Source organism: Drosophila sechellia, chromosome 2L (genome assembly GCF_004382195.2).
Source record: "Drosophila sechellia strain sech25 chromosome 2L, ASM438219v1, whole genome shotgun sequence".
Lineage (NCBI taxonomy): Eukaryota > Metazoa > Arthropoda > Insecta > Diptera > Drosophilidae > Drosophila > Drosophila sechellia.
In genome coordinates, this window is record NC_045949.1 from 6,457,243 (window position 1) to 6,484,166 (window position 26,924).

Here is a 26,924-nt window from a genome sequence, read left to right on the forward strand (position 1 = left end):
ATTGATTTTTATGGCATTCTCTAAAACCTTCAAGGATAACTGAAACTCACCATATAACTTCCAGTTGGTAACCGGTGACACACTGATGCCGCACTGGAAAATGGACTGCTGTCCGGCTAAGGCCAATGCAGCTGTGTATCCTCCGTAACTCCAGCCCCAGACACCCATTCTGCGTGAGTCGATGAAGTGCAGGTTATCCCTGAGGTACTCGCTAACCTCCAGTTGATCGGATACCTCCACACTGCCCAGACGCTTGTAGACCTCGTGGAGCAGCTGGTAGCCCTGTCCGGCAGATCCCCGTCCGTCGATCTCAACGACAATGTAGTCCTTGCTTCCGGACAGATAGGTGTTCCAATCGACGTGCCAGTGATCGGTGACCAGCTGACTGCCGGGTCCGGAGTAAACATGCAGAATGGTGGGATACCGTGTTATCTCGTCCTCGCGCAGCACGGGCGGCAGGTATAGTCGGACCTGGGCATGATAACCGCCGGAGATCATCACTGGGAAGGTCTTGATTTGCGGCATGGCCGTCTTGGCCATCTTCTCCTTCAACCGCGTGTTGTTCTGCACGATGACCAGGAGTTCCAGGAACTGAGACTTCGGCTCCTCGCCTGCTTTCTCATCACCACCCTCCGTGGGTGCTTCTTCGTGCTGGGTGCTGTGTCGTTTCGTCTTGGCACTGTCCGCAGCGGCGGATTTCAAGCCGTAAAGTATGGAGGTGGGTACCACTGGTCCCAGGCAATCGATTAGTACGTACTTCGCCTGCCGCGAGATTGGAAACTTCGCCTCGTGGTACAGGCAATCACTGGGAGGCGGTGGGAGGGGAGCATTTTGACCCCGCCCCGGAGGCTGTTGCTCCACCGGCAGAGCTGGCTGCGGCGGTTGAGCCTCCGCTTCCTCGGAATCCTCCCAGTCATCATCCCAGGCGGTCACCAACTTGGGCGGCGACTTGGTGTGACCTTCGTCGTAGCCGTCGGACCACTGCGACACCGCCGGACACGTCAGGCAGTCGGGAGAGCGCAAGGCCTGACCTTGGCGGGCCGGCAGGGAGGATACGCGATACAGATGCTGCTGCGACGGAAGACGCTCCGGAGTTCCCAGGAAGTAACTACAAAATGATGAGAAATGCCTCATATATATTTAAAGCATTAAATGATTGTAAGTGCATTCAATATATTCACATCCACAAATCTACGTCTTATAGAAGCAATTTTCCACCAAAGGCACGGAAATACGCCCGGTTTGGTGTGTGCGTAATCACTTACATCCAATTATCCAGCTGATCCCAGTGCAGCAATCGATTCACTTCGTACGGCCCATGGGTGAGGGGCAGCACCCGGTTCTTGTCGATGTCCACGTGCACAATGTGCCGGAAATAGCCTGTGATTAAGAGGTATTGGTTTCAGGCGCGAGGGGAAAGGCGAAAGGAGGCGAGCAGCAAGCCAGCCTTGTCATTCTGGGGGAAACAAAGGCCAATTTGACAACTCACTGACTTACCAAACAGTCCATCTCGCAGCGGGGATATGGCCACGTAGATGCTGGCATTGGCGGCAAACAGCGGCACTGCGACAGTGTCCACCCATCCACGTCCATCTCCACTCACCCGGTGGGTCTGCAATGGCGAACGGCGGAAGGGGTTCATTAGCAGATTGCTGGCCGGCTGGCCGGACATGCCACCATCAAACTCACCTCGATGCACTGGAACGACGGAGCCTTGCACACACTGACCACCGAGATGTTCTGCGGTCGATTGAGCCACACCACCGCGATCTTCGAGTGACTCACCCAACTGGCGCTGCTGAAGTAGTGATCTCTGTGGATCAGAATGATTTCGGATAATGTAAGAACATTTGTAATTATATACACACAGAGAAAACGAACTTACTCATTAGCAATAATCTGAGGAGGATGCAGGTCGGTGACGTGAACTTTCAGCGGATCCTTTAGGTCAGCCACTCGTAGGGTGACCGTGGGATTCTGAGTGCCCGGCTTGGGGTAGCTATGACACAATAAGGAAAACATAACAATATGAATGTGGAGTTAAAGCTTTAATCTCATTTGTTACTTCTAGAAGACGACCCAAACCCTCAAATGAGACAACACTGACATCTCGCATTGACCTTTCCAGATCCGTTCTAGTAATTTATCAAACCCAATTGACAGGGGATCAACCTCCCTCCAAGCGTCACAGCTTGTTTAGACACCCAAAAGTTGTTTTGTCTTACGCATGCCAACCGATTCTAACGCCCCAACTATCAGCACACCCGAATCGGAGTTGGCAAGGGTATGGCGACCCGAAAAAGGATGAAGCCAGTGTCCAAATCTACCTGTGAAAAGGTTTCGCCACTGTCACTTCATGAATTTTAAGCGTGGCGCTAGGAGCCCATTAGATGTTACGAGGGGCACGACGACGATGAGGCATCATTAACACATAATCGAAAAGCGATTTAGCCAGAGCTCCGGACCTAATGGGGTCACGACTTACCGTAAGGACCTGATTTCCGGATATAGGCTGGCATGCGGATTACTGCCGCCCGCTCCAGCGCTCCCGGTTCCAGCTCCTCCAGCGCCGACTGCCGCTGCAGCTGCTGCTCCTCCGCCGGACGGACCCGTCGTGCCGTACCAGGCGAAGTGCTGCTCCTGGACGTGCGTGTCGTTGAAGGTGGCGTACAGCATCAGTTGGCCATTGTCGGACATCCAAATCGCATTATTTGCATGAAGGATCTCCTCTGCGAAGTGCGAAACAGAACGGAAAATGGAAATAAGTGTCAGTTGAGGAAAATATCGTGCAACATGCGCCTCCGGTTTGCAAGTAATGCAAAGGAATATCTTCATTTCACATAAGACTTATACTAAGAACATATATATAAAAAAACTTATATTATATGCTACCAATATGGCAGCTTAAGAAGGTTAAACAACAGATAATATTTGCTTTAAGCACGCTTTCAGGTGGTTTCTCTAAAGATTTGTATGTTCTTCCTAGCGATGATTTGATTCTTCCTGATTATCTCTACAAATAAATCCCCATTCTCACATGCGATATATCCTTGCAAATGCCACTCACCTTCGTACAGCCAATCGGGAATGCCGTTGTACACCACTCCGGGCACCGCATCGTGAGTAATCCGATGCACGGACGCACTGCGGACCTCCTCCCGGTAATAGATATCGTAGCTCTGGACCCAGACCAGTGCGTTTCCAGCTGGCGTAAATCGTGCGTAGTGCAGGTAGGGCCATTCATCCTGGTGCGGACTGTGGCGCAGCTTGATGCTCTCGCTGTCGGGGATTAGGGGCGCAATGCTAAAGTGTGGACGGCTGCGGAATGATGCCGGAACTCACCTGGTCTGAATGTCGTAGAGCGTGTATTGGGCCAAGTACGAGTGCCGGAACAGTTTCACAACATTCTGGGCCAGGAGCAGATAGCGCTTGTCCGCCGATATGGTGAAGGTGAAGGGCGACAGGGTTTTCTGTGTGGAGCAAGTGGAGCCGTTGAGTGGTATTAAATGCTGGTTGCAAATTATGCGGAATACTGTTGAGCGGCTGTAACAGTGCGAACACACTGCGTATACGCAATTTTAATTAAAATTTGAATGGTCTTTTCTGATTCGCACGCAAAATGGCGGAAGTTTGCCACCATGGTGGTGGCTGGTTGGAAATTTTCGAAATTTGCGGCATTGTTTACGGCTCTGGATGTCGAAAATTGTTTGCCAACGAGTTGCCGCCTTAATTTGCCTGGGAAAACAATCTGAAAATTATTCTCGGCAGGCCAACGTAACTGAGAGCCAAGTTGATGTCTAGTATTTTGCTATTCATTGCTCATTTCGTGTTTGAGTTTGACGGCGAAGTAACTTTAATGCCAGATCCTTAGCCAACTATGAATATGTATTGCCATTATGCCGTTGCGACTGCTCGTTCGAGTTTCTTTGGATTCGGCTGCACATTAATTATTTCCCACTCAACTGTTTCAACTGGCAACTGTTGACTTGCAGCGGCTGCACTTGTTGCACTCCCTGCCTGCATTTTTGGGCCCTCGAGGCACTCAGAATGTTCGTTTGCCAAGTTGGCAAGGAAAAGCTTCTGCTTACCGCCCTTTGACTCCCCCTTTCCATTCATTTTCCTCCCTTTCAGTTTTGCCTTATTTGTTTGGTTTTCAATTCCATTCGCGCATTATTCATTAGAAACCGTTGTACGTCCCGCGATTTCCCCGCGCGTTTTCCACATGTGTGTTTTTACCCAGTCATTGACATACAAATCTTTTTGCCTTTTATCGCTATCGCTGTATTGGGGCGAGAGTCGCCGCACTCAGTTAACGATAACTTGGCCCATTTGTTTCGCCCACATTTGTGCGCGCATAATATCAGTTAACATTGCCAAGTCGAGTGTGTACACTTGAGATATCTGCCTTTGGGGCCGCCCCCTGCCAACTAACAACACTTTCTAGGACTCCGACAACTTCGCTAGTCGTAAATAAGATGGGGCAAATATTTATTCAGCTCAGAGAGATAAGCAATAAGCAAACAAACAGTCCGGCATGGGGGCAAGGTGATTCAACGAAATGTACTTACAAATGTTACATTGGACATGAGGACACGTTCCGAGCGATTGGCTGCATTCAGCAGACAGATGCGACCCAAATGGTCCTGGTACAGGAACTCCTCGCCTGCAAAAAATGGAATGAAAGCGGAAATTAAAAGCGATTTGCCACATAGAACTGCCACTAAGGGGCACTCACGGCATACACGCAAAAAAAAAAAGGTTTCTAATAATATGATTCTGATTTCTAATTTGATACTAAAACCACTTGTGCCCAAAAGTATGCAATGAAAAGGTAACGTTCTTTTACAGCTTGCTGTTGCATACTTTTAAGCACCTTTCCTGTGGATTTTCACCAAAGTGTAGCACTCACCATCGATCCAGCTGCCGTTGGAGTGCTGCGGCACGAAGAGGCCATCGACGATGTCCTGCAGCTTGATGCGCTGCCCTTTGACCCGCGGTCCCTCATCGGGGGGCGTGAGCAGCACCTTTTTTGATAAATGTAGAAATTTTATATGTTGTCTTCTGCACACTCACACACAGACAGACAGCCAGCCAACCAGACAAACAGACAGACAGTCAGGCAGGCACAACACACACACAACATCAACAGCAACAACGAATGGAGGGGAAAATGTTCGGTTTGGTGGTGTGGGGGGTTAAATTTATCAGGCAGCCACAAAATTGCAAAAAAGTAAACAAACAGACAAAAGACAATAATGAGCGTAACGTATTTACACAAAAATTTATCACAGTTTTTTCATATATATAAATACATACATATAAAGATACACATAAATATTAATGGTCGCTTTAGTTTTTTTTTTCGTTTGGGGCATTGTTGAAATATTTACGTTGCAGTTAAAGAAAACTTTCAACATCCAATAGCGCATGAGGATTTGTATTTCGTGTGGAGATTTTAAATTGAGCAGAGTAATAGTTTACAATTAAACAAAACTGTGTAGGACCAAAATGGAATTGGCATTGTGGTGTTTAGTTTTAGCGAGGCTTGCCATTTATTCATTAGCGATATGTCAGTTTGAATACTCTAGCTAAACGACTATTCAGAGGTATCTCTGTACCTAATCCAAAATTAAAGTGCTTTTAGCAGAGTATTCAACAATTGTCTGTTAGAGAGTGAATTTAATTTTGGTTTTTTCGTGTGTGTGAGGTAGATGTGCTCTTGTTTTGACAGTATTTTGGTTATTGCTTTGGACCTATTTTCGAAAACAAACGCAATTCCGTTTGTCCGTTTGTTGAATCAATTTCGGGATTTCGGGTTGGCCAATCACTGATGATTGTCCATATTAGCCACGAGCCACGCAAAATAGAAATTCATTTAATTGCCCATAAATATATGCGTAACACCGATTTCGACAATTAAGCCGCCCAGTTGGTGCCTAATTATATCGCCAGGGACAATAACCAAACATCATGCTGTACTAGTTGTGGTCGGCCTTCTGGCCAAGTGTTGGACTCAGACTTACCACCGATGTAACAATCAGGGCCAGGACAATGATGATGACCAGCAGCGCGATGAGGATTCCGCGCCAGTTCCTTTGGTTGGGATTGCTGGAGACCAACTGCGGGAAATCAAAAGAAAACAGTCAGTGAGAGCTGCGAAACATTAGGGAAATTAATTGGTAAACGCCGGAATGCAAATGCTGCACATAAAGAGCACGTGCGGCTCATTACACCGAAAGTTATGAAGGCCGAGCATGGCCATAATCAACCGGTCAGAACCGCAAATAATTGGTTGGCCAAGATGCAATTAGTAAACTGATGATTCAGTTTTCCCCTACTGCGATGCCTCATAAACGATTTTCCTTCCAATTTATGTCTGCTCTTAGACAATCACACCTACCAGTCCCCATATTGCGAGCATGTTGAGCACAAAGACCCGGCCAAAACCCCTTGGAAATCAAGCCTTAATGCATATTTAATGTTGTCAAGCAACAAAGGAAAACAGAAACCCAAATTAAACACGACAAAAACTTAACTCACGCAGCCCGCACAAGTTGATACCGATTTTTACGAGCAGTAGGGGTTTTATTTTTTGGATGGAACTCTGCCTGATTTCCATCATGTCGCACATATAACTACATTCCCGTTTAGCCGAATAATTAATTAAGGGCTCATAAAACTACGCTCGCAAGATAATAAAGAAATGACAACGTATTAATCAGAAGTTGCGTGCCAGGTGGCTTATCTAACTAATTGGGCAGAAATATAAGTTGGATTTTATTATTTAAGCAGAGTTTTTAAGATTCCCTTATTGAACTATGGAATACTCTACATACCCAATCGATTTTCCCAACAATTTAGCTTATAAATGTTGCCTGAAAAGGTAGAATCCTCAATTAAAATCGCATAAATATGTTCCACCTGCAAAGCTTCCCTTTTGGCCATTAGTGAGGCGGGTAAATCGCGCTTCTTAATTAATAACACGTCGCACATACAAATGGGAAACAAATTGCGAGGGAACACGTGTACAAGGTACAACACACGCATCCTTGCCAGCATGTTTATTTATAAGGCATCCGATCCCCACGATGCCCCTATATGTATGTGCTCGCTCCATTTCGGAAATCGCAACCCAGTGGTATTTATTACTTAGCCCCGGAGTTGTGCCGCAAATAAGGTGAACAGAACGTAAACCAAACTATCAAACAACAATAGAGAGCTCAAGCTTTGGCAACTTTCGTTAAACTTTATTTCAACGCTTCGGTGCTTGAAAATATTTTCGTGAAAGCAATCATAATAATAATGATGATTTCTTGCTGGGGGCGCACGCGTCGTATACTTAATGTGTCCTAATTGAATTGCATTTATTCTCCTCGGGAGGGTCAAGTAATAGAGTCCTCAGGACACTTATTTAGCACACAGCAGAGCTCAAAACACTCATCTTGATTGCCATGGAGGAAAATGAAAATGCGTACACACGAGCTCAAGAAAATATGCAAAAAAACGACCATAAATGAAATTTAAACACTCAATTTGATGAGTTGCTGTTAACGCTAAAGGAATTAAAAATAATGACAGTCATCAATTTCAACAATGGCCGTTGCTGCCGCAAGATTCAATGAGTTTACTTCTGACGTTGCCAGTTAATGGTGGAATTTGAAGGATACCCAGGATGAGCGGAGCACATGAGCTGCGCATCCTGTTAATTTCCATCCATTTTTAATGCCTTGCCATTAGGCGTTACTCAAAGACGGAAAATTGTTCTTCTAGAAAACGGAAACAGCAAGGTTGGGGAAAATTAGTTGACTGTAAATGTTTCCCTCTTAACAGAATTAGTTTAACTAAATTAAATTTAAATTTAGAAATTTAAACCTTATTTCAAATTTTACAAATTGCATGCGCTACAATAAATATAATAAATCAGCGAATGACGACCATAAATAAACAAACTTTACCCATTGCAAGTAAAGATTTTCAGATTGCCAGCGATCTCGGTTTCCCCGAGCTGCAATAAATAAATTCGAAGGCCGCTTGTTTTATGGGCTTTTCCGGGCATTGTAAACTATGAGCGGCCCAAATGGAAAAATATTGTATCCAAATTACACACACAATGCGACACTCGATGCATGAGAATGAAATGCACGACCGGAAATCGTAATGGAAATGGATTGCGTTTTAAGTGCGTGGAAAAACAAAAAAGCGGACGCGCCAGTGATTGCGAGAAAGTAAACCTCTTTCGCCGTTTAATGATGTTTGCTCGCGGGATTTTCATTTCTGCTGACTTTTGATTACCATGTGATTTTGGATCAGCATTGTTATTCTTCCATTTTCATTGTGTCCGCAAACAGGCAAACCACTTTTTACCCACCGCAAAAAAAAGCGCAGTGAGTGCGGCTTGATTAAATTCTCGGTTACCTGAGATTCTGACCATCCGGAATCCGAACTGCTGAAATATTCTTTCTCAGGCATCGTTCAGAGTTTAAGTTTAAGCTGAAAAACTTACCCTGACCGAGCTTAAAAGCAGAGAATAACCAAATTAAGTCCTGCTCTATCCTCTTCCTATCTCTCTGTGCCCCGCCCCACCTGCTTTCGCCTTTCGCCGCCCACTTTCACTTGCGCTTTCCCCAAGCTGGCCAGGGGGCAGAGATAATGCGAATGGCCATCCACTCATCCTTACTCACACACACACACTCTCACTCACACAAACACCTACAATCCCGGGCAGAGCATTAGCTGCCTTTTGCGGTTGAGCTGGGCAAACTCGGGCTGCTCCTCGAGTGCAGAAAGTTGAAGAAGCCAGCTGGTTTGGGGGGCATCCGTGAGGGAGGTGGAGGTGGGGTGGAAGGACGTTGGTTGGTGCTGGAGAGCCGCCAGTTATTTGCATAAGTTGTCATAGTTATTAAGCTCTGAGCGTTAAAATTCTTTCCTGCATACTTTTAAGCGCATTAAAAATAGATGCCAGCTATAGTATTTGTCGAACCAAAGCTTTGGTTCCCCTTTGCAAAGGGGAAAATGAGAGAGAGAGAGAGAGAGCGAGAAAGGCGGGGGCGTGGCCACATGCCGCTGGCAGTGAAAGTGTCGTTTTCAATTAACTTTCGAGTTGGCTCAACAGCGCTGAAGATGGCCCAGTTAATCGCATTAGAAACCTTCTGTTTGACACACAAAAAGAAGGTCAGCTACGTCGTTCCAATATGGATTTCAGGACTTTCCATTTTGAAATTAAATTTGCGCCAGCAATTACGATGGCGAAATAATAAGGATTTGGGCTCAATGAAGAAAGGATGTCGGAGTAAAGACCTGAACTTTAAATGATCACAAATTTCCACAAATTATATTTAAAGAAAAAACCGTATTAAAATATGTAATCAATTGTCGATATAAAAATTAAATTAGTTTTGAAAAGCGTAGTCCTTTTCAAGCTAATAGTTACTATGCAGCATACGTGACTGAAATTAAATATCCCTAGTATATATTCAAATTTGTGCTGACCTCCAACCTTTGCCGAATATAAGTTTATCTAGCACTGTTTGCTTTTCACTCAAAGTCAAAGTGTGTGTGTGCAAAAGTTCTGAGCCAATGAAAGCTGACTTATTGCATTTTTCGATGGACCCTCCGTGCCTTGGAGGTCCTGTTTGCCTCCTGCAAGCCTGCGTCACCTGGGCCCACATTCCGCTCAAACGATATTGGCCTTCGCATTGGGCGGGCGACATTAGTAAGCAATCTTTATGGCCCGCTGCCTTCCTGCCAAACATGAAATCCATAAACAGTCCTTCGGCGTTCGCGGGCGATTGTGGAAATGAAAAGGATGCAACAACAACCGGGTGCATCCTTGCACGCCACTTGCACTGTGTTGGTAAGGTCCTTAAGGGCGGCTGTGTGTGAGTGTGCCCGTCTGTGTCTGGCTTTCCGGCATGCCAGCCCTATTGTCTACCTCCGATTCCTGCCCACCTGTCCTCTTACCATCGCGTTTGGCGCTGTTGTCAACAGCAGTTTAGCTCAAGGCCATAACGGCATAGCATTTGCTATATCTGTCACGTGGTTCCCCATTTCCCCAGTTCCTTGGTGTGTGCGGGTTTTCCCCCATGTCAACACATACTTGAGCTTCCATTACACGGCCATGATTGCTTATTTTTCTGTACTCCGCTCTTCCGATCTGCTCCGGCAGGTGGCGCGCCTGTCGGCGGTCGTTAAGTTCCCGAATTTGTCAAAATAAAATGTAATATGCCAGCGCGCTGACACAATTGAATGCGATGTGCAGTCGCTGACTTTCGATGTTTGTTCGAGCAAGAGTGATTATTTTGAATTTTATGATTTTAAGCTTAACTTAACTTGATTTATGGGGAAGTAAACACTCACCGAAACTGGGTAAGGTAGCAAAATAAATGATGAAGGAAATAAGTTTTGGAACAGAAAGCTGTGGTGCTACATCTTTCATAAATGTAATCTATTCGTACACATTTTCAATCACACAAACTCATTCACCTCATTTTAAGTCCTACATCGAAATTAATATGTATTGTATTAAGCACACTTAATCTTCAACCTGCCAGGCGAAACCCCAATATTAATCACATATTGACTCTAGCTCTTGCAGGACCTTTCCTTTAGCAACAGCAACACCTGTCAGCCGAAATTAGCATAGTCAAAACAAGTTATATAGATGCACTCTGGCCAAATCGATTGCTCCCAAAATATATGGCCAATAGTGTGGGCTGGCAAACGGCACATCCATGCATTGGTGGGTGGTAATCGAAGTGGAAATTCCGGCTAATTGATTTCCGCTCGAATGGCTGATTGCCATTGCGACTGGCTGTTTATTCCGGGCAGCGATTGACACTCCCACTTGGGCGGGAAAGTCCTCCCCAGACGACTTGGTATGCCAAGCACACACACAGACACGCGTTGCATGGCTAATTCAATTTCGCAATTGTCGTCAGCTCCGTCAGCGTTTTGCATTTGAATAACATGCGGAATTTATTTCAATTAGCATCGCAGCCACAGAGTTGATGCCACGGCGCCGCAAAGAATCCAGCGAAGCGGCACGAGAAGCTGACCATCAAAGACCGGAAAAGTCGGAAAAGCGAAAGGGGATGTTGGATGGTGGATAAAGGAAAAGCCGGGAGGAAACTCAAGTCCCCAGAGTACTTCTCAAAGTTGAAATCAGAGTGAGTAGCGACTGAAGTGGCGATGTAAGTGCTAAGTCAGCTCGTCGGCCAAGTGGAGCTAATAATAAATTCAATCGCGGAAGGTAATCTGTGGATAAACCAATCGAGGATTTCCCCAAGAGACTCTCCTAGTCGTTCAGCAAGCATTTATGCATTAAAGCAATGTAAATTTAAGGATTTTAAGTAAGCAAAGTTGGATAGTCTTGCTGTAAAAGTATGGCAGTCCATTGATTTAAAAAACTTCATCTATATTTATTAAAACAAATTGTGCACTTTTTATGCAACAGACAACTAATTAACCTCTTCAAACGCGCATATATTCATACCTAATTATAGCCAATTTCACGATTTGGTAAATATTTTCATTTAAAAAAAAAAGCGAGTATAATGAGTGCTTTGTGTTTTACGTTTGACAACGCTTTTTCATTACATAAATTACCAAATATTCAGTTGCACTGCCTTCAAGGCATTTTTCTTGTGCTGAAATTCAAATTAAATTGCCATATTTACATAAATGTGCCGTAATGACGCTAGAGAGTTAATTAGATTGCATAACAATAACCCTTACATTCTGCTTACGTCAGCTAGCCAACTTTCTAATGCCAAACCTTATGTATTCTCCTGGCGCTTTTCAATTTTCCCCGCCATTAAACAATTTGAAATTTTAATCGCAACCAGAAGTTTGGGTATCCTTTGACTTTCGAATGTGCTCCGCGATAACCGAAATCTCAGGAAATCGGCACACGCACACACGTTCCGGGAAATATTTGTTTTTAAAATTAATTATGCCTAATTATATTTGGGCTCAAAACATATTCCGCCTTTTTTTTTACTCTGCCTCTGCTGGCTGCGTACGCAAAAAGTGTAACAAAAGAAATTACCTCATCATCGTAATTATCCTGCTCCGGCATGACGCGATGTTTGTGGGCTTACGGCGATGGATTTAGCGGAAGTCCGATGGGCGCGGTGGGTGGGTGGCTGGTGTTTGGTTGACAAATTAAAGAAGCCGCCGGCTGTTGTCTCTGTGGTCCGCTGGCTTTATGCTTTTCAGACTGCTAATCGAAACTATCAGCTGCACCGGGCGATAAATTGCGAGCTCTGGCAATTTGTCTAGTTGTGAAAATCAGCTCGCTGCGTCCGCCTTGGGCGTCTGGTGGGGCTCGAGATAACTGGAGTTACTGCCCATGGTCATGCCTTCGCGAATTATCCGGCAGCTCGTCCTTGACTTTTGCCAGCTGTCCTTCCGCCTTGCGTCGACCACGCCCCGTTGCCCTGTACTACTTGTTTGTTGTTGCTAATTATGGTAGGGGCGTTTTATTTTTCGACGCTTGACTTAGGAACTCGCAATGCGCTTTTGCTGTTCGCTTTTCCCGCTCGACGCGTCTGCCCCGCCTAATGAGCGTGCATTCTCAGTTTTCCCAGCTGCAGCCAGTAGGGTTCATCCTTTGTCTCGTTGGTGTAGTTGTAGTTGTAGTTGCTGGCGTTGGTGTAGTTGTGCCCGTTGTTGAGACACTAATGATGCAGCATACTTTTAGGCCAAGCGCTAAATTGGAATAGAGTGGGTTTGGAGTGGGGGAGAAAAAACACACACGATATTTTAAAATTCACTTCTTGCTTAAACATTTTCTTGTTGCTCTGGTGTTTTGTTGTTGTTGTTGTTCTTGGCTGCTGTTCATATGCACTGTGTGTTGTTGTTGTTGTTGTCAGTGCCAATTTGTTGTTTGTTGTGCTTTTAGCCTTGGTCGTGTGTGTGTGTGTATGCGGGGGTGTTAGGGTTGTGCTTATATAACATGACACATGCTGCATACTTTCGTTCTTGTGTGTGTTGGGCTTTGCTGGCATTTGAATGTGGGTTAAGTAGTCTACTGCTTAAATATTTGCATAAACAAAGGCCGCTGCCCAAAAGCAGGCGATGTTAGTTCTAATTACATGTACTGCGACTATGTTTCCAGTCTTGTACTTTTCGATTGGGTGGTAGAAACATGCAGGTAACCCCAAAAAAACTAATCTGTGTATTATGCAAAATGTCGCAGGCGGTGGAGAAGGGGGCGTGGTTGCAACACTTTAAACACGACTGCGTTGTTATATGCAAATCCATGGGACGGGGTGCAGTGGCTGAGAGCAGTGTTAATAGCATTACATTTTCAATTTAAGTTATGGCAAGTTTTTCCTCGCTCCTTTGCTTTTTTTCTTGGTACCGCTTATAAGTAGCTTATTATGCAAAATGCATGCACAGTTAACAATGACTACAGGGTATGTGCAGATGTGGAGAGACATTCATAGTTGGGGGGAAATTGTGCTAAAGTTCGTATCATTTGTTTGTGGTGTTAATGAGGTATTAAATAAGTTTATAGGCTACAAAAATGATTAAGTTTAAGTTTAAATAAAAGGTGAAGAACGATTTTCTGCTGCTTCAATCGCAATGACTCAACAGCTTTCCGAGCCACAAGAGGATCAAGCGAGTGTTATCCCCATAATCCAAAGGCTATCAAAGCTATTTTCTATATGTATACTATAATTACCCTGAATGTCAGCTTTGTAGCTCGTCGGCATGAGGAAGACAAATGACACCACACCCAAATAAAAGCAGCATACATATTCCTGTCGGAAAAGCGTTAAAACTTGTTCTTGGCCCCAAGAGAAGCTTTGGCTTAAATAGCCAATGACACACAAATAATCTAAAATAGCCCCATGGCGGCAAGGAGAGAGGGGTTGGTTGGGAAGAGTGTTTATCATTCGCCTGAGTCATCTTTCGGGAGCATTCACTGTGCACTCCGCTTCCTCGAAGCGCATTACAATGCATAAACTTTGGTCATTGTGGGGCTTCTGCCCGCCTTTCACCTCAACCGACTTGCTCAACTATAAATTTAAGCAAAGTGTATGAAAGAAAACACAATCCTCGACCTAAACGTCACTTTTGGGAACAATGGCAATGTTTGATATATGTGCATGTGTAGCTGCTAACATAAATTTCATTCATTTTTACGTAGCCAAATTGTTTGGGACTTTTGTTATGTTCTTTTGCTATATTGTTGTGTATTATTTCTTACGCAGCAAAGCGCAAATGGTATTGTTTTCATAAAAATGATTTTCATTTTTACCTCGAACAATGTACCATTGAAATACTCCTCGCAGCCAAGTAAAACAAAACATTTTGCATATTTGTGGTGGCTCCGAATGACGGAGTTCTGCTGACCCACGGATTGTAATTTACGGCTCCTTTTCAGGATACCGGAAACCATATAAGCATTTTTTTAATCTTCATTAAAATACTGCTATAAAAACTGTTAAGAAATCGTATAAAAAATCGTATTTAAACAATTTTGTATAGCTTCTTTATGAAGTTAAAGCACGTGCCTCTTCACTCGCCTCTTTAGTAGTTGCAATTAAATTTATTATGCAACTTTCTATGGAAAATTCAGTGCGTGCTAAATACCCCGGTTCGTATTTTCCATTTTGATACTATGAAAAGTTTTTTAGCTTTCTTTGCAACTTGGTTTCATGTGTTTTGTTATCAACATGTTGACATTCACTCGAATGGGGGACACCATTGCCCATCCTACTCTTATTGTTCTATCTCGCTCTGACAACGACTTCCGGCATGATGCAACCGTGCGTAAGTCACTTCCGGTTGAAGGACGAGTGCCGTTTCATAAAGTTCCACAAACACAAATTCCCAGCGCACTGTCATTCGTATCTACTAGCATTTTGCAAAAATTTTAAATTTAATGCTTCAATGACCACACGAAGATCGATCACGCGGACTCCACCACCTCGGCGGCACAGCAGCAGCATCAGCAGCAGCAGCAGCAGCAGCAGCAGCAACAGCAACAGCAGTCAGCTTTATTTGATTATTTTATCCTTTTGCCCCGCCCATTTGCAGCCCCCCATTTCAGCGGCACTTTCACAGCAAAATATTGCTTAGCATAAAATTAGGCCGGCACCATTAAACGGGGTGGCAAACGGGGGGGCCACCCAGTGGGACACAAGTGGCAAGGCCATCAGCTACACCCCTGCACCCCCTTTGTTGACTATTGCGACAGCGACGAGGCTTGCACATTAGTTTTAATGCATGTTTCATGCGCCATTAGGCTTAATTAGTGGCATTCGCTTCCCCCAGCGAACTCAACTTAAATGGGTTTCAATGTTGCTGCCGAGGTCAAGGGTTGGGGGTGGGCTGGCATTTTCGTCCAGACTGCAATCTGCAGCCTGTAGAACGACATTATGGCTCTTAACTCCGCTCCTGTGCTCCGCTCCCCATTAAGCCCAGCGGTGACCGTCATTCATCAGCCGTTCATTTGGCTTTAAGCCCCCCGCCACACGCACGCTGCAGAAAAATGAAGATTTAATTAAAACAAATAATAAATGCTTTCTGGGGCAGCCCAACCAGAAGCGGCTAAAGCAGGACCAAACAAATTGTCTCTTATGGCACGGCATTAGCCCTTCGGCCTTGGGGGCAACAAGATTTCCATCTCGACAGCCAACTCAGCTACCAGTTCAAATTTGCTAGCAACAATGTAGTGACTACCAAATTTAGATGCCTGCTTTTGCCCAACAGCAGTTGATTTGTCTCGAGACTGAAGTGCTTTTTAGGCAGTGATGGCAATAGTTTTGGATGTCACACAACTAAGAAACAACTAAATAATCAATAATAGTTCATCCCACGAATGCAGGACAAGATTCCAGTTTCAAAAAGACACCTCATAACCATTGGCGAGAAAAAGTCCGACTTACAAGGTACTTCTAGCCCATTGAATTAAAGGCTAAGTTCCAGCTGATTTGGCCAGCATCGCTGTTGATTTCAGATACTTCCGCCGAATGGCGCCAACACTTTATGGCCAGCACAGGACGCGATGGCTTATAGGCCATAAACAGGCTAGTCGCCAGGCCATTGAAGCGAACAAAATGCTCGACATGTTTGCCCAGACTGCTGAAAGAAACTCTGGGCGAGAATAGGAATAAATTTGGCCAAAGACAACTGAAAGTGGCCCACCAGAAAACCAGACTAGTTAACTGGTATGTCGGCAGCTAGGGCTGAAGATTGTCCAATTGTAGAGCGGGGCATAAAAGCCAAATTAGGATGGCAGTTGGCTAAAGTAAGTAAACAAATAAAGACGACGACAAATGACAAGGAATAAGAGACAAGTTCATGTCCATGTCACTGTCTCCTCGTTTCGTTTTGTTTTGGCTCGTTCCGTGTTTGCTTTATTTCGATTTTTCTTCTTTGAGGCAATTTCACTGTAAATTTATGGCCCACATTTCCTTAGAACATTTTTCACCTTGTAAAAGTCAAGACCGCAAAAAAAACAAAATTACATAAAAGCCAGAGAGAAGAAGAATTTCCAGCGAGCGCATTCAAAAAATTATCAAAACAAGCACGACCGCCTCGAAATTGTAAAAATCTGCATGAAAATATTCTACAATAATAAACAGGCTCAAAAATGTTTAAACAGCTTCGGGAAAACTGGAGACAAAGGAAGGAAAATCCAAATATATATAATATAAACGATGAGACAACACCAAAGGCAAAAGCAAAAGTTCAACGAAATCAATAATCAAAGTGCAATTGTTCGATTTCAGATAATGTAAGAACTGAATAAAAGATATATATAAGCTGTATTATCATTCAAATGCCGATGACCTATTGAGGATAATTAATCGAAAGTTCAGTTCAATGTTCCAAGAATTGACTTCACGCATTTATTCTAATTTATTCGAAATTTGTTTACTTTAATTGAGAGATTTACTTCTGGACGTCTTGGATAAATATATTTGTTTTCATAGTAATCAATAGGTCAATTGTAGGGGTTTTAGGTAAGTAAAGTCGGAAATTGTTTAAATTATATTTACTCAGGACTGGAACCGGCATATGAAAATTCTCCTGTGGTTTTTATAATATGTGTGTTAATTTGAAAATTCGATTTTTAGAGACCCTGTTTGAATATTACCCTGAAAATATATTCCATAACATTACCCCTGCCACAGCACACGTAAGAAAAATAACTATAAATAACATGGAATTGTTTTGATTATTGCGGCAAAAGCTTTTAATGTACAACCTGTCGTATACACAATATTTTACGCTAAGCCAACAAACAAAGCCGAAGAATTGTGAGACTGCAAGCAAATGCGAAGATTTTCCCATCGCTCGACTGTCTGCTTGTGTCAGACGAAAGCTGAAAATGATTTTAGCATCTTTTCTGAGGTCAGTCAAAAGACGTTTCCTCTCATCTGACAGATTGACAGATATCGGAGGTATTGAGCGAATCAAGTGTCTCGAAGATCCCAAGAAATTTCCATAAGCGAGCTCGGTTTGCTATTCAAAATATTTTTCAATTTTCCTGGTTAAATCTTTCAATTAAATAGCTTTATTTATTTATGCGGGCACCCTCTGTGTGAGGCTCATTAATTAAAATGGAAAACCAGAAGAAAATTATTTATGGCATAATTGAGAATTGTTTTTGCAAAATTAAAAAGGAACTATTGAAAAGTAAACAAGTGGAAAATTGACCACTGTGTTTAATACACTACACTTCATATGAAATTAAATTACTAACAATAAATTTATTTGCCAAAGTAAATAAATTTCTTGCTTATTTGCAGCCTTTTAATAGAGAAAACGATGAGAAAACACCATAAAACACATCTAGCTGATAACTTAATGAAGTATTCTTATATGTATAAACACGAATATAATTTCGATTTCAATTGAAAATGCGCCATTAGTTGGCTATTCAAGAATTCAATTTCTATCGAACAAAGATGCTTCGCTGATTGATGTTTATGGAGCGCAATTTGTTCTGGCCGCTCGAAAGAATCTTACATGGGCACATATACATATATCGAAAGTTCGTACGAGGTGAGTCAGATTGATGGGCCAGCCGTTGAGTAATGGTTGCAGATAAATGTCCAAATTCAAAGTGTTTAATGTACAATGCGGCAGAGATAATACAACAAAGGATTTGTATATGCGATTTTACAATAAAGAAATCGCATAAAAACCCAAAAAGATACTTCTTTAATCATAAAATACAGTGTATGTTGATTTTGGTCATTTCGATTGCCTTCTCAGAAGGCACAAATAGCAATAAGCAATTTTAATTGGCCATTATATATCCAGCTTGATATCCTTCGACTGCATTTGATCCTTCTATAAATAAGCATTTATCGAACTGCCCGCATTTTGAAAGGTCCCACAGAAAGCGGCTAACTAGCTCGGCCACAAAAACTCATTACAATCGGCAATTCAATGGAATTGGCAAGACGCAGAGGTGGAATCGACAACGAAAACTATTTGGAAAGGCTCTTTAGCAAATGGAATGCGGCATGGAAAAGTTTTGCCAACGTCCTTGCCACATGCGATACAGTGCCGTGCTGCAGGATCTGGATTAATTCGGCACCGCAATCGAGCCGCATTGCAACCACCCGGGGCACTCGGTCCACCCACCGGCAGCCATCATTTTCAATTGCAATACCAATTGATGGATAATCTTTTTTTTCACCCATTTCTGCAGCTCATGTCTTATAAATTATTCATAGCTTTCGCTTCGAGTTGGTTTCGAATGACCGGAAAATTGCATTATAGACATACCGATGGCACAGGAAAGGTAGAAATGACAGGCGGGCAGGTCGGCTCGGATGCTTTCCACTCGAACATGTCATTGGTGCATTAAGGTCACCCCAGCCATGTCAGCCAGCCATGTGTCCTGTTCGTCCTGGCTGTCCTCCCTGCTCCGCTGCACCCTGTATCCTGTCTGCCGTTGACCAGCGGCAACAAAACATAAAATATACATGCCATGGCCGCTCAGTACGGAAAAGTGTCACGAAAACTGTTAAAAAGCGCTTCAGCAACTTTCACAATCAACAAACATGACAAAAACTGTATGTTCCCATGTTGCCCATGCCCCACCACCCCCCCAGCTCCACATCCTCGCATCCCCATTGTCCGCAGCGCCCTCTGTGGAACGAAAACAAAAACAAGTGTCAAACACAAACGCAAATACAACAAAAATGAAATGGCAAAAACTTGCGCATAAGTTTGAAGGAGGGCAATGGGCGGCAATGGACTAGTGGGTGTACAGTTAGTAAGCACAAAATGCTGTTGGCTAAAAGAATAAACAATAGCCGAAATGCTCTTCTGGGACAACTATTTCGTGTGTTTGTTTCAATAATAGACTTTATATAATTCAATTCAGACATTGGGTGTGTTGTGTTAAAGTTATAGCTTTATATAATCAGCCAAAGGATTTTTATTGCTAGAAGTATTGGTGAAGTGACTTAAATCAATCATAGTTGAGTAGTGTAAAAGTTTAATTTGTTTTAATCCCTATTGTTGAAATTATACTATTAAGATATATATTATATTATATTATAGTACATTTGTACTTATATAATTCTATATATATAAAGTTTATTAAACCCTCATATTCTAGGCTCTCTACAGGAGTTTTAGACTTTTAAAAAGCAGCCAAGTGAACATGCAACTCATTCACATGTCACTGCAATTATGACAGCACATTCCCTTCCGATGAAGGTAAAAAAAAGATGCCTAGCAAGCCAACTATGAGGCCCATTTGAAGAGTATGACGAGAGATGAAATAGCTGCTGAAATGGAATTTTCACCGCATGGACATGAGTCAGCGGCAGGATGCATAGCATACGTTGAGGCGCAAATGACAATGGAAAGTGCTTTGTATGTATGTATGTGTGCGGGTCCCTGCTGCGTGTGTGTGTGTGAGTGTGGTGCAAGACTTGCGTGAGTTAAACGCAAATAATGAAAGTGGATGAGCTGCAGCGAAGGGAGCGAAACGTGAGATGGAAGCAGTCAACAAGCGAGCGCAAAGTGAAAGTGGAAAGTGCACTCAACACGAGGTGCGGTCTGTGTGTGTGTGTGTGTGTGAGTCCTGCCTCTCCGCATGCGTGTGTGTGTGAGCAGTACTTAAAACAGAAAAACAAATCTGAACACCAAGCTCACTCCCTCCAGCTTCTAAAATGCTGCACTTCTTTTCTCGCAGGCGCAGCTCCCAAAAACTGAAAATTGTGGCGAACGCTGCCGAAAAAGGCAAGGTGAACTTTGGAAAGTTCTCCCAGCTTCTGGTCATAATTATGTTAATTAAGGCAAGGGAACGAAAAGATTTCCATATGCCAGGTAGCCGAGTAATTTGCGCCGCTCAAATGAAGCACACCATTTAAATTTGAATTTAAGTAGCCCTTCGTTCCCATTTGCCTGTACGATTTCACTTTCTCCTTGCCATTTCTTTTCACACGTGGATGGGGCCTCTTCACGTACCTGAGCCACGTTTTTATTTGCATATCATTTAGTGTTCGTAACGGCTGAGAAATGTTCCCTAAAAAAGAACAAAACGACCTAAGACAAACTACCTGACTTCGGAGTATAAAAGTGCACAGAGAAAAAACATTACCAACTAGCCAATTAAAAATATTTCATTATTATTTCAAAGCAGAAAACAGAACAGAAATTATACGTTAAATATGTAAAGTTATTTAACAAAACATATAATTTATGTTATTAAATCCCAAATACCTAACATTTTTTCTAATCAAATGCACAATTTTTTTCAGTGGAGAGGGCAACTCAGTCAGCAATTTGCTTTAATATTAAATGGGTAACGAACCGAAAGAAATATGAACGTGTTATATAGTTTGATGCGAACGCATTTCGGCCAGAACGTAATGTTGGGAATCATTGGGGAGACGCCACTAGAAAGGAGGTGGCAGTGGGTGGCATTGGGTGGCATTGGGTGGCAGGGGGTGGAAAAGTGACTGCAAGTTTGAATGGACATGGCATTGAGCGCCTAAGTGTATGAGTGGGTAGGTAATGCTAACGGGTGGTTTCCAGTTTTGTCCAAGCATAAACTTTTCTCCAACTTGGATAAAGTTATTCACTCTGCAGGAGTAAGTTTTCAGAATCATTTGCCTAGGAAAATGTGTTTGTCACTGAAATCTTATGATTTCGCCCGATTAATTGCTCAATCTCGAAAGTTTTCAGTAAATTAAAAGAAAATTTTCCCTCCGATTGTCAAAGATATTTTATTTAGCATTGACTTATTCAGCAAAAGTTTCAATGAAGTTAGGGAAAATAATTCGTAAGTTATTTTGATTTGCGAAGCAGCTTATTTTTACAATATGTAATAAAGTATCTAGAATGCTAGATACTATCTGCTTTTTTGTCATAATAGAATATCCCTGTTTATAATAATACTACTATTTATTTACAATATCCTTAACTAATCTTTCATCAATGAGGTCACATCCCGGAGCAAATAAATCTGTTTAATTTCTTCCGCTGTTTTCGAAACTTTTGAGGCCAACCTTGTAAACAAGGATCCTGGTAAAAGTGAAAATTGTTGCTTCCTTTGTGCGGCTGTGTGTGTGTGTGTGTTGCATATATATTCCTATAAGTACTTCTGCAGCTGTCTGTGTGAGAATAAACTCGCGTGTGTGTGTGTGCAAGGTGAAGCGTTCTGGCGGCAGAGACATTCAAATTTAGATACAAATGTTGCACGTCACCTCCGAGGGTACAATCCTGCGATGTGTGCTACATCTGCACACATGTGTGTGTGTGCCTCCTCTTCTGGGTGTGTGTGTGTGGGTGCGCTCATTTCAGTGATTGCGCTGCTAAGGTTTAATAAAGCAACACCAAGACGACGTCGAGCAGGACGATTACGTGGAATTGCGAGAAGGAATGGCAGCCATTCCCAAGAATCGAGGAGCAGTGTGCCGTGGCCCTCGTACAATAAAGCAACTTACTGGCATAATTGGCAGCCGCAGCCAGATATAAAAAGTGAAGCTACAGAAAACTTCAAATTGAAATGAAATGAAGCGTGCGGCAGCATTATACGCATAGAAAACCCACCTCAATTTGCTCTTTTATTTGGCGCAGGGTTTTCCACGAAAATGTATGCAGTGTGCTTTGCTTGTTTGTTGCTTGTATGTTGCTTTGCTTGTTTAGCTTAATTAAAATGCCCCGTGCAAACACTAAATTGTTTCAGACCGCGCCATAAAAATGGCAAAAATATACATGGAAATATGTATTTCTTACTTTATCATCTTTTTGCACTCGCAGTTTTATTTTCTTTTTTTTTCACCTTTGTGGCTCTAATTTCACCTGAAGCTGACCACGTGATGGGTCATTTTGAAAAGTCAGCGGCTAAAACGACAAAGCTGAGAGGTGTTGAAATTTTAACAATGAGCTGTTATAATATAATTTATTATTAAATTATACAACTGAATTGCTGCACAACTTTATTGAGCTACATCTTCTGTAGACTATTGAATCAGCAACACCTCTATGTGTCACACACATTAGTTAATCTGGAAAACACACAATTTCTGAGTTGAATAATTTCCATTCTCCTACTGAATGCACAAATTTTGTTCACTTGTTAGACATGGCTATATGATTATCTTACTAACATCATTATTAAAGACATAAACATAAGTAATTTGCATCACATTAGAAGGACATAATGCAATTAATTTGCTGTAGCAATATTCTTAGCTGATGTGGTTACAGCATGCAAACCAGTTAGTTATACCGCCTTAAAATTAAATTCATGCTGCACTAATGAGAGATGTTCGATTGAGGTTTTAAGATAGTAAAATATTAAGCTGACCCTACAAATATTTCATATATATGTGGCTTTCTAATATTGTACATAAATCTTTCTTTAAGGGTGAAGAAGCTTGGGTAAATAGAAAATATAGAACTCTCAGCGAAGTGCGTGAAATTTGTATAATATTTCTGCAGGATTCTGGGGCGTCTCTACTCTGCCACCTGCTGGCTTTCCAGTATCCCGTTGACAGGCGGCTGGTGCCTTTGGTGTTGCTGTTGATGTTGCCGCTGCTGTTTACCCAGTTTTTATACAGCAAAAAGCAATTTGGTCTGCCAGCAAGTGGGCTCTGGTCCGCCTCCTCGTCTTTGACAGCCTTTTGTGCTGTCTACTGGCTGATGTCCCGATGTCCTGCCGCTCCTTCGCCATCATCCCTTTGCCCCAAACAAGCCGCTTTATGCCGTGTCCGTGTGCTGCTGTTGTTGTCGTCGTTCCCGCACTGCGGTGTTGACAGCCCGCTGGCTTGGCACTTCAATTTCGGACGGACGGAATATACATTTCCAGACACCCTCACCTGGCTAATGGCCTGTACTGGATGCTATGACCGGACATGGGCGACCATAACTCTAATGGACGCGAGGACATGACTCTTTCATTCACTTTTTTTAGTGCAAAATCAAGGCTATTAAAATTCAGTGTCGGGGATGACAGTGCGTATACGCAATGCGGCGAGATTGGCCCAAAAGGGCGGCCTGAAGTTGCCAGCACACGGAATTTCACATTAAAGTGGCCCTTTTTATGGCATCACAATTTTAAGGAATTTGGCAAGACGGCATTATGGATTCAACTCCCAGTGCCAGCCAGTTAATCCTTTCGTTTGCTCTGGCATTCCTCAAGACTCAGCTGCCTGCGAAGCCGCAGGAACCGCATTCATCATCCATCATCAGCCAGCTGAACCATACGCTCCATCAACTGCACAGCATTCTGCTAATGATTGTGTGCCAGAAGACTTCACCTCATCCTTAATCAGACCAAAAAAAAAAATAGAAAGAAAAACGTTTTGCTAGCGACGAGCGCTTCACAACCATTCGGAAAACATCATATTTTTAAAGAGTGTGTGCGTGCCGACGCGTCGACCTTGGCGGAAAACTTGCGCCGAGCGTAGCATAGTTTTCCGCGCTTTTCCGAGACGCCCCGGCCACGCCAAACAGTCGCTTTAATTAAAACGGCGAACAAACACGAGGCGGGAATGTCGGCTTATGGCCATCAATCAAAATGACAAAATAAAATGTTTGTTCGACGGGGAGGCGTGGCTCTGCAGATAATAATGTGCATTGACAAAGCCTTGTCAAGTATGCAAAGGCATTCGGATTCGACTGTTTTGCAGCTGTCGAAAATGAAGAGACCATAAAATGTTGTAGCAAGGCGAATGAAATTTATTGCCCTGTTGTGATAAACGTGACGCGCTGTGCCAAGGGCCACGCCCTCCGATGGGGGCGGCGACCAGGAGCAGGATATTTTACAAGAGCCTGTTACGTTTGATTTGTGTGACGGCACTGTGCGTGTGTATGTGGTGTGGTGGAAAAGCTGGCATTTTCCGAGGCTTGCGAATAGCTGACAACAGGTTAATGCGAGCCAAAAGGTTGCGGGGAGGAGCCTTTTGAATAATGAGGCCAGATTGATGATCTTAAATGGCTGAACTTGGGCACAAGTTGGACAAATTAAGTTGTTCGTTATTATTCAGAAAGAAACGTCTTTCATGATTTTATCTTCGCAAATTAAAAGTGGAAACTAAGCACCAAATAATCATATAGACTGTATTGCACAAATTCATTGAATTTAAATATATTCAATTTTTGCATATACAATCACCTTTAGGCCCACGGTTTTGCAATAAATATAGTCCCAGCAATAAATTACCTATGTTCCTCTACATTTTCACCAAAATAGCTGAGGGAACACACACTGTTTATTTAAAAACAAATGCCAAATTAAATGTTATTAAATTTTCCCCAAAAACCGGAAACGGAAACGGGGATGACTGCATTCGTTATTTAAATCTACCTGGAGGCCAAGCCAAATCCAAAGTTCAAATGCAAGTAAAAGCCCTAAACGGATAACTGATAACCTAGAAAAGCTGCCACGACTGCGAAAAAAGTTTACGTTCAAGGTTCAATCAACTTAGCCCGGAATATTTGCCCAAATTCGTGTCCAACGTGGCGTATGCTCGACATTGGCCCACACCATGTTTCACTTAGTGCTTCAGTAGCCTGTTTTGACATTTTCACGTCGCCATTTTTTCGGCTTTATTTCCAACATTTTTGGGACCGCGTTTTTGTGCTGGATTTTCATACCTTTGCATCGCACTGCCCGAAATATGCCTAAAAGGTTGAAGATTTACGCTGGAAAAAAGTGAATTCCACGCGAGTTCCGACAACTGCATTTGCATTCCGTTTTTTTGCGTACTTTTTTTGTTGCAATCTTTTTAAGTTCTTTTATCAGTAGAGCTGCCAAAACCAAAGAGCCAGTTGGCCAGTTCACAAGCTGAGGTAAGGACTCTTGGAAATTAATGCGCGATTTCTTTTGCTCAATGGGTGTCTGTTTTTGGCAGCCAACTTGACTTGGCGATAAGGTTTAGTTCTTCTGTGTGCTGCTCAAATTGAACCTCACGATTTTGGGGCACAAATCGCATAAAAATGTAGCAAAGCCTCACGTGAACGTGGCTGCCCACTTTTCTGCTGCCCTTCCACGCAGCCATAATCGTAAAATAAAAAGTCGTGTAACGGCATAAGGTGACCACGTCGATGGCTTAAGATACCCTCACCCGATCGGGCATATTGATTTAAAGTAAGGAGAATTTCCCCTTTAAAACCGAAATATTTGTTGACAATTACAGCTAACTACCCTTAAAAATATCCCGCAGCAAAAGAGCATTGAGTATTAGCCATTGGTGAATGATGGCCAAGGTTCAAACAGCGCGACATTCGATGGGAAATGAAAATAAATATAAAATTAGCAGTAAAAGTTAGGGGGAGGTGCTCGCGCAAGTCGGCATGCAAACGCGTTAAAATGGGAAATTCAATTTGCTGGAGCTGAAACGGGCTAAAGGGCAAAAATGGCATGCCGCAAAAATTCGGTCTGTGGAAAATGTGTGTCTGTGAATGAGTGAGTGAGTGAGAGTGAGTTTAAAGTGTTTCGCTTTAAAGGCGGGAATTCCGCTGCCTGAGGCAGCAGCCAGCTGAAAGGACGAGCCTTTCTCGGAACTCAGGACGACTCACCACAATGCGCCTGACACGTGTCATTTTGCGGTAATCGCCCAGCTTGAGGCCTGGCAGGCGTACAATTTCCCGGGATTCGGTCACGGATTTGGATGAAGTGCGAAGCGGAAGAAGCGTTACCGGCGGCAGGACCAAAAGTTTTTCCTTCCTGATTGCCGCCTGTCAGCTGCACAATTAGCGACGGCAAATGCAAAACTCCGCCACCGCGGGACACTTTCAGGTTCTATGCCAAAGTACCACAGCACTTGACTAGGTCCTTGCGGAATCACTTTTCACTATTCACTCTTAAAGTTTTCGACCGGGGAAAAAGTTCATTGACAACCTCAAGTACACTTAGTTCGAAATTAACGTTTTGCTATCTGAATTTTTGAGGTTTTCGCCTTCTTCTTGCCTTGTTCGTATTTTTTTCACAGCGTTTGAACAGTTTTCCTGTGGTATCGACCGCTGCGCCAAACGTCTCAGATGAAACTGAACGCTGCCCGAGATTCGCAGCCAGATGAAGTACCCCTGGAAAATTCGTGTGGCCAGGCCAGGAGCAACAACAAAACTGCGGCAAAGAGCGCAACTGCCGCTCTCCGGCTCTCTCGCCCGACTTTTGCTTTCAGCGCCGCTCTCGCAGGGCACCCACTGCGTGTACGTAACTTCACGCCGACACTCAGCTGTGCGCACAGTGGCTTAAGTATTTCTGGAAATGTTTGGAAATATTCCAACTATACAATATAATATATAATTTCAGACAATCAATTTAACAAAATTATAAGTAATAGTTTACAGTTAATCCCAAACCTCTAATATGGACATATACATTTCCCTTTTCAATCATTCCTAACCCACTGTGTGAGCAATTTCCCTCGCCTATGGCTTTCTCTCAGTGTATGAGAAGCGCCAAGAGAAATTTTTTGTTTCCT

At 43.2% G+C, this 26,924-nt stretch overlaps 1 protein-coding gene across 4 annotated transcripts in view; it reads right to left on the reverse strand.

Moving 5' to 3' along the window:
• The window catches only part of LOC6611408, a 32,312-nt gene extending 5,838 nt beyond the window's left edge, over positions 1-26,474 (reverse strand). For all 4 annotated transcript variants that reach the window (XM_002035916.2, XM_032720630.1, XM_032720627.1 and 1 more), the window contains exons 1-13: positions 26,017-26,474; positions 12,047-12,708; positions 6,024-6,119; positions 4,910-5,024; positions 4,569-4,663; positions 3,343-3,470; positions 3,068-3,279; positions 2,486-2,729; positions 1,886-1,999; positions 1,690-1,813; positions 1,498-1,612; positions 1,266-1,380; positions 51-1,108 (exon numbers count right to left, since the gene is read on the reverse strand). In XM_002035916.2, coding sequence (XP_002035952.2) covers positions 51-1,108; positions 1,266-1,380; positions 1,498-1,612; positions 1,690-1,813; positions 1,886-1,999; positions 2,486-2,729; positions 3,068-3,279; positions 3,343-3,470; positions 4,569-4,663; positions 4,910-5,024; positions 6,024-6,119; positions 12,047-12,076 — 2,446 coding nt within the window. In that variant the 5' untranslated portion in view covers positions 12,077-12,708; positions 26,017-26,474. The remainder of the gene's footprint in view (positions 1-50; positions 1,109-1,265; positions 1,381-1,497; positions 1,613-1,689; positions 1,814-1,885; positions 2,000-2,485; positions 2,730-3,067; positions 3,280-3,342; positions 3,471-4,568; positions 4,664-4,909; positions 5,025-6,023; positions 6,120-12,046; positions 12,709-26,016) is intronic.
• Positions 26,475-26,924: the final 450 nt, after the last annotated feature.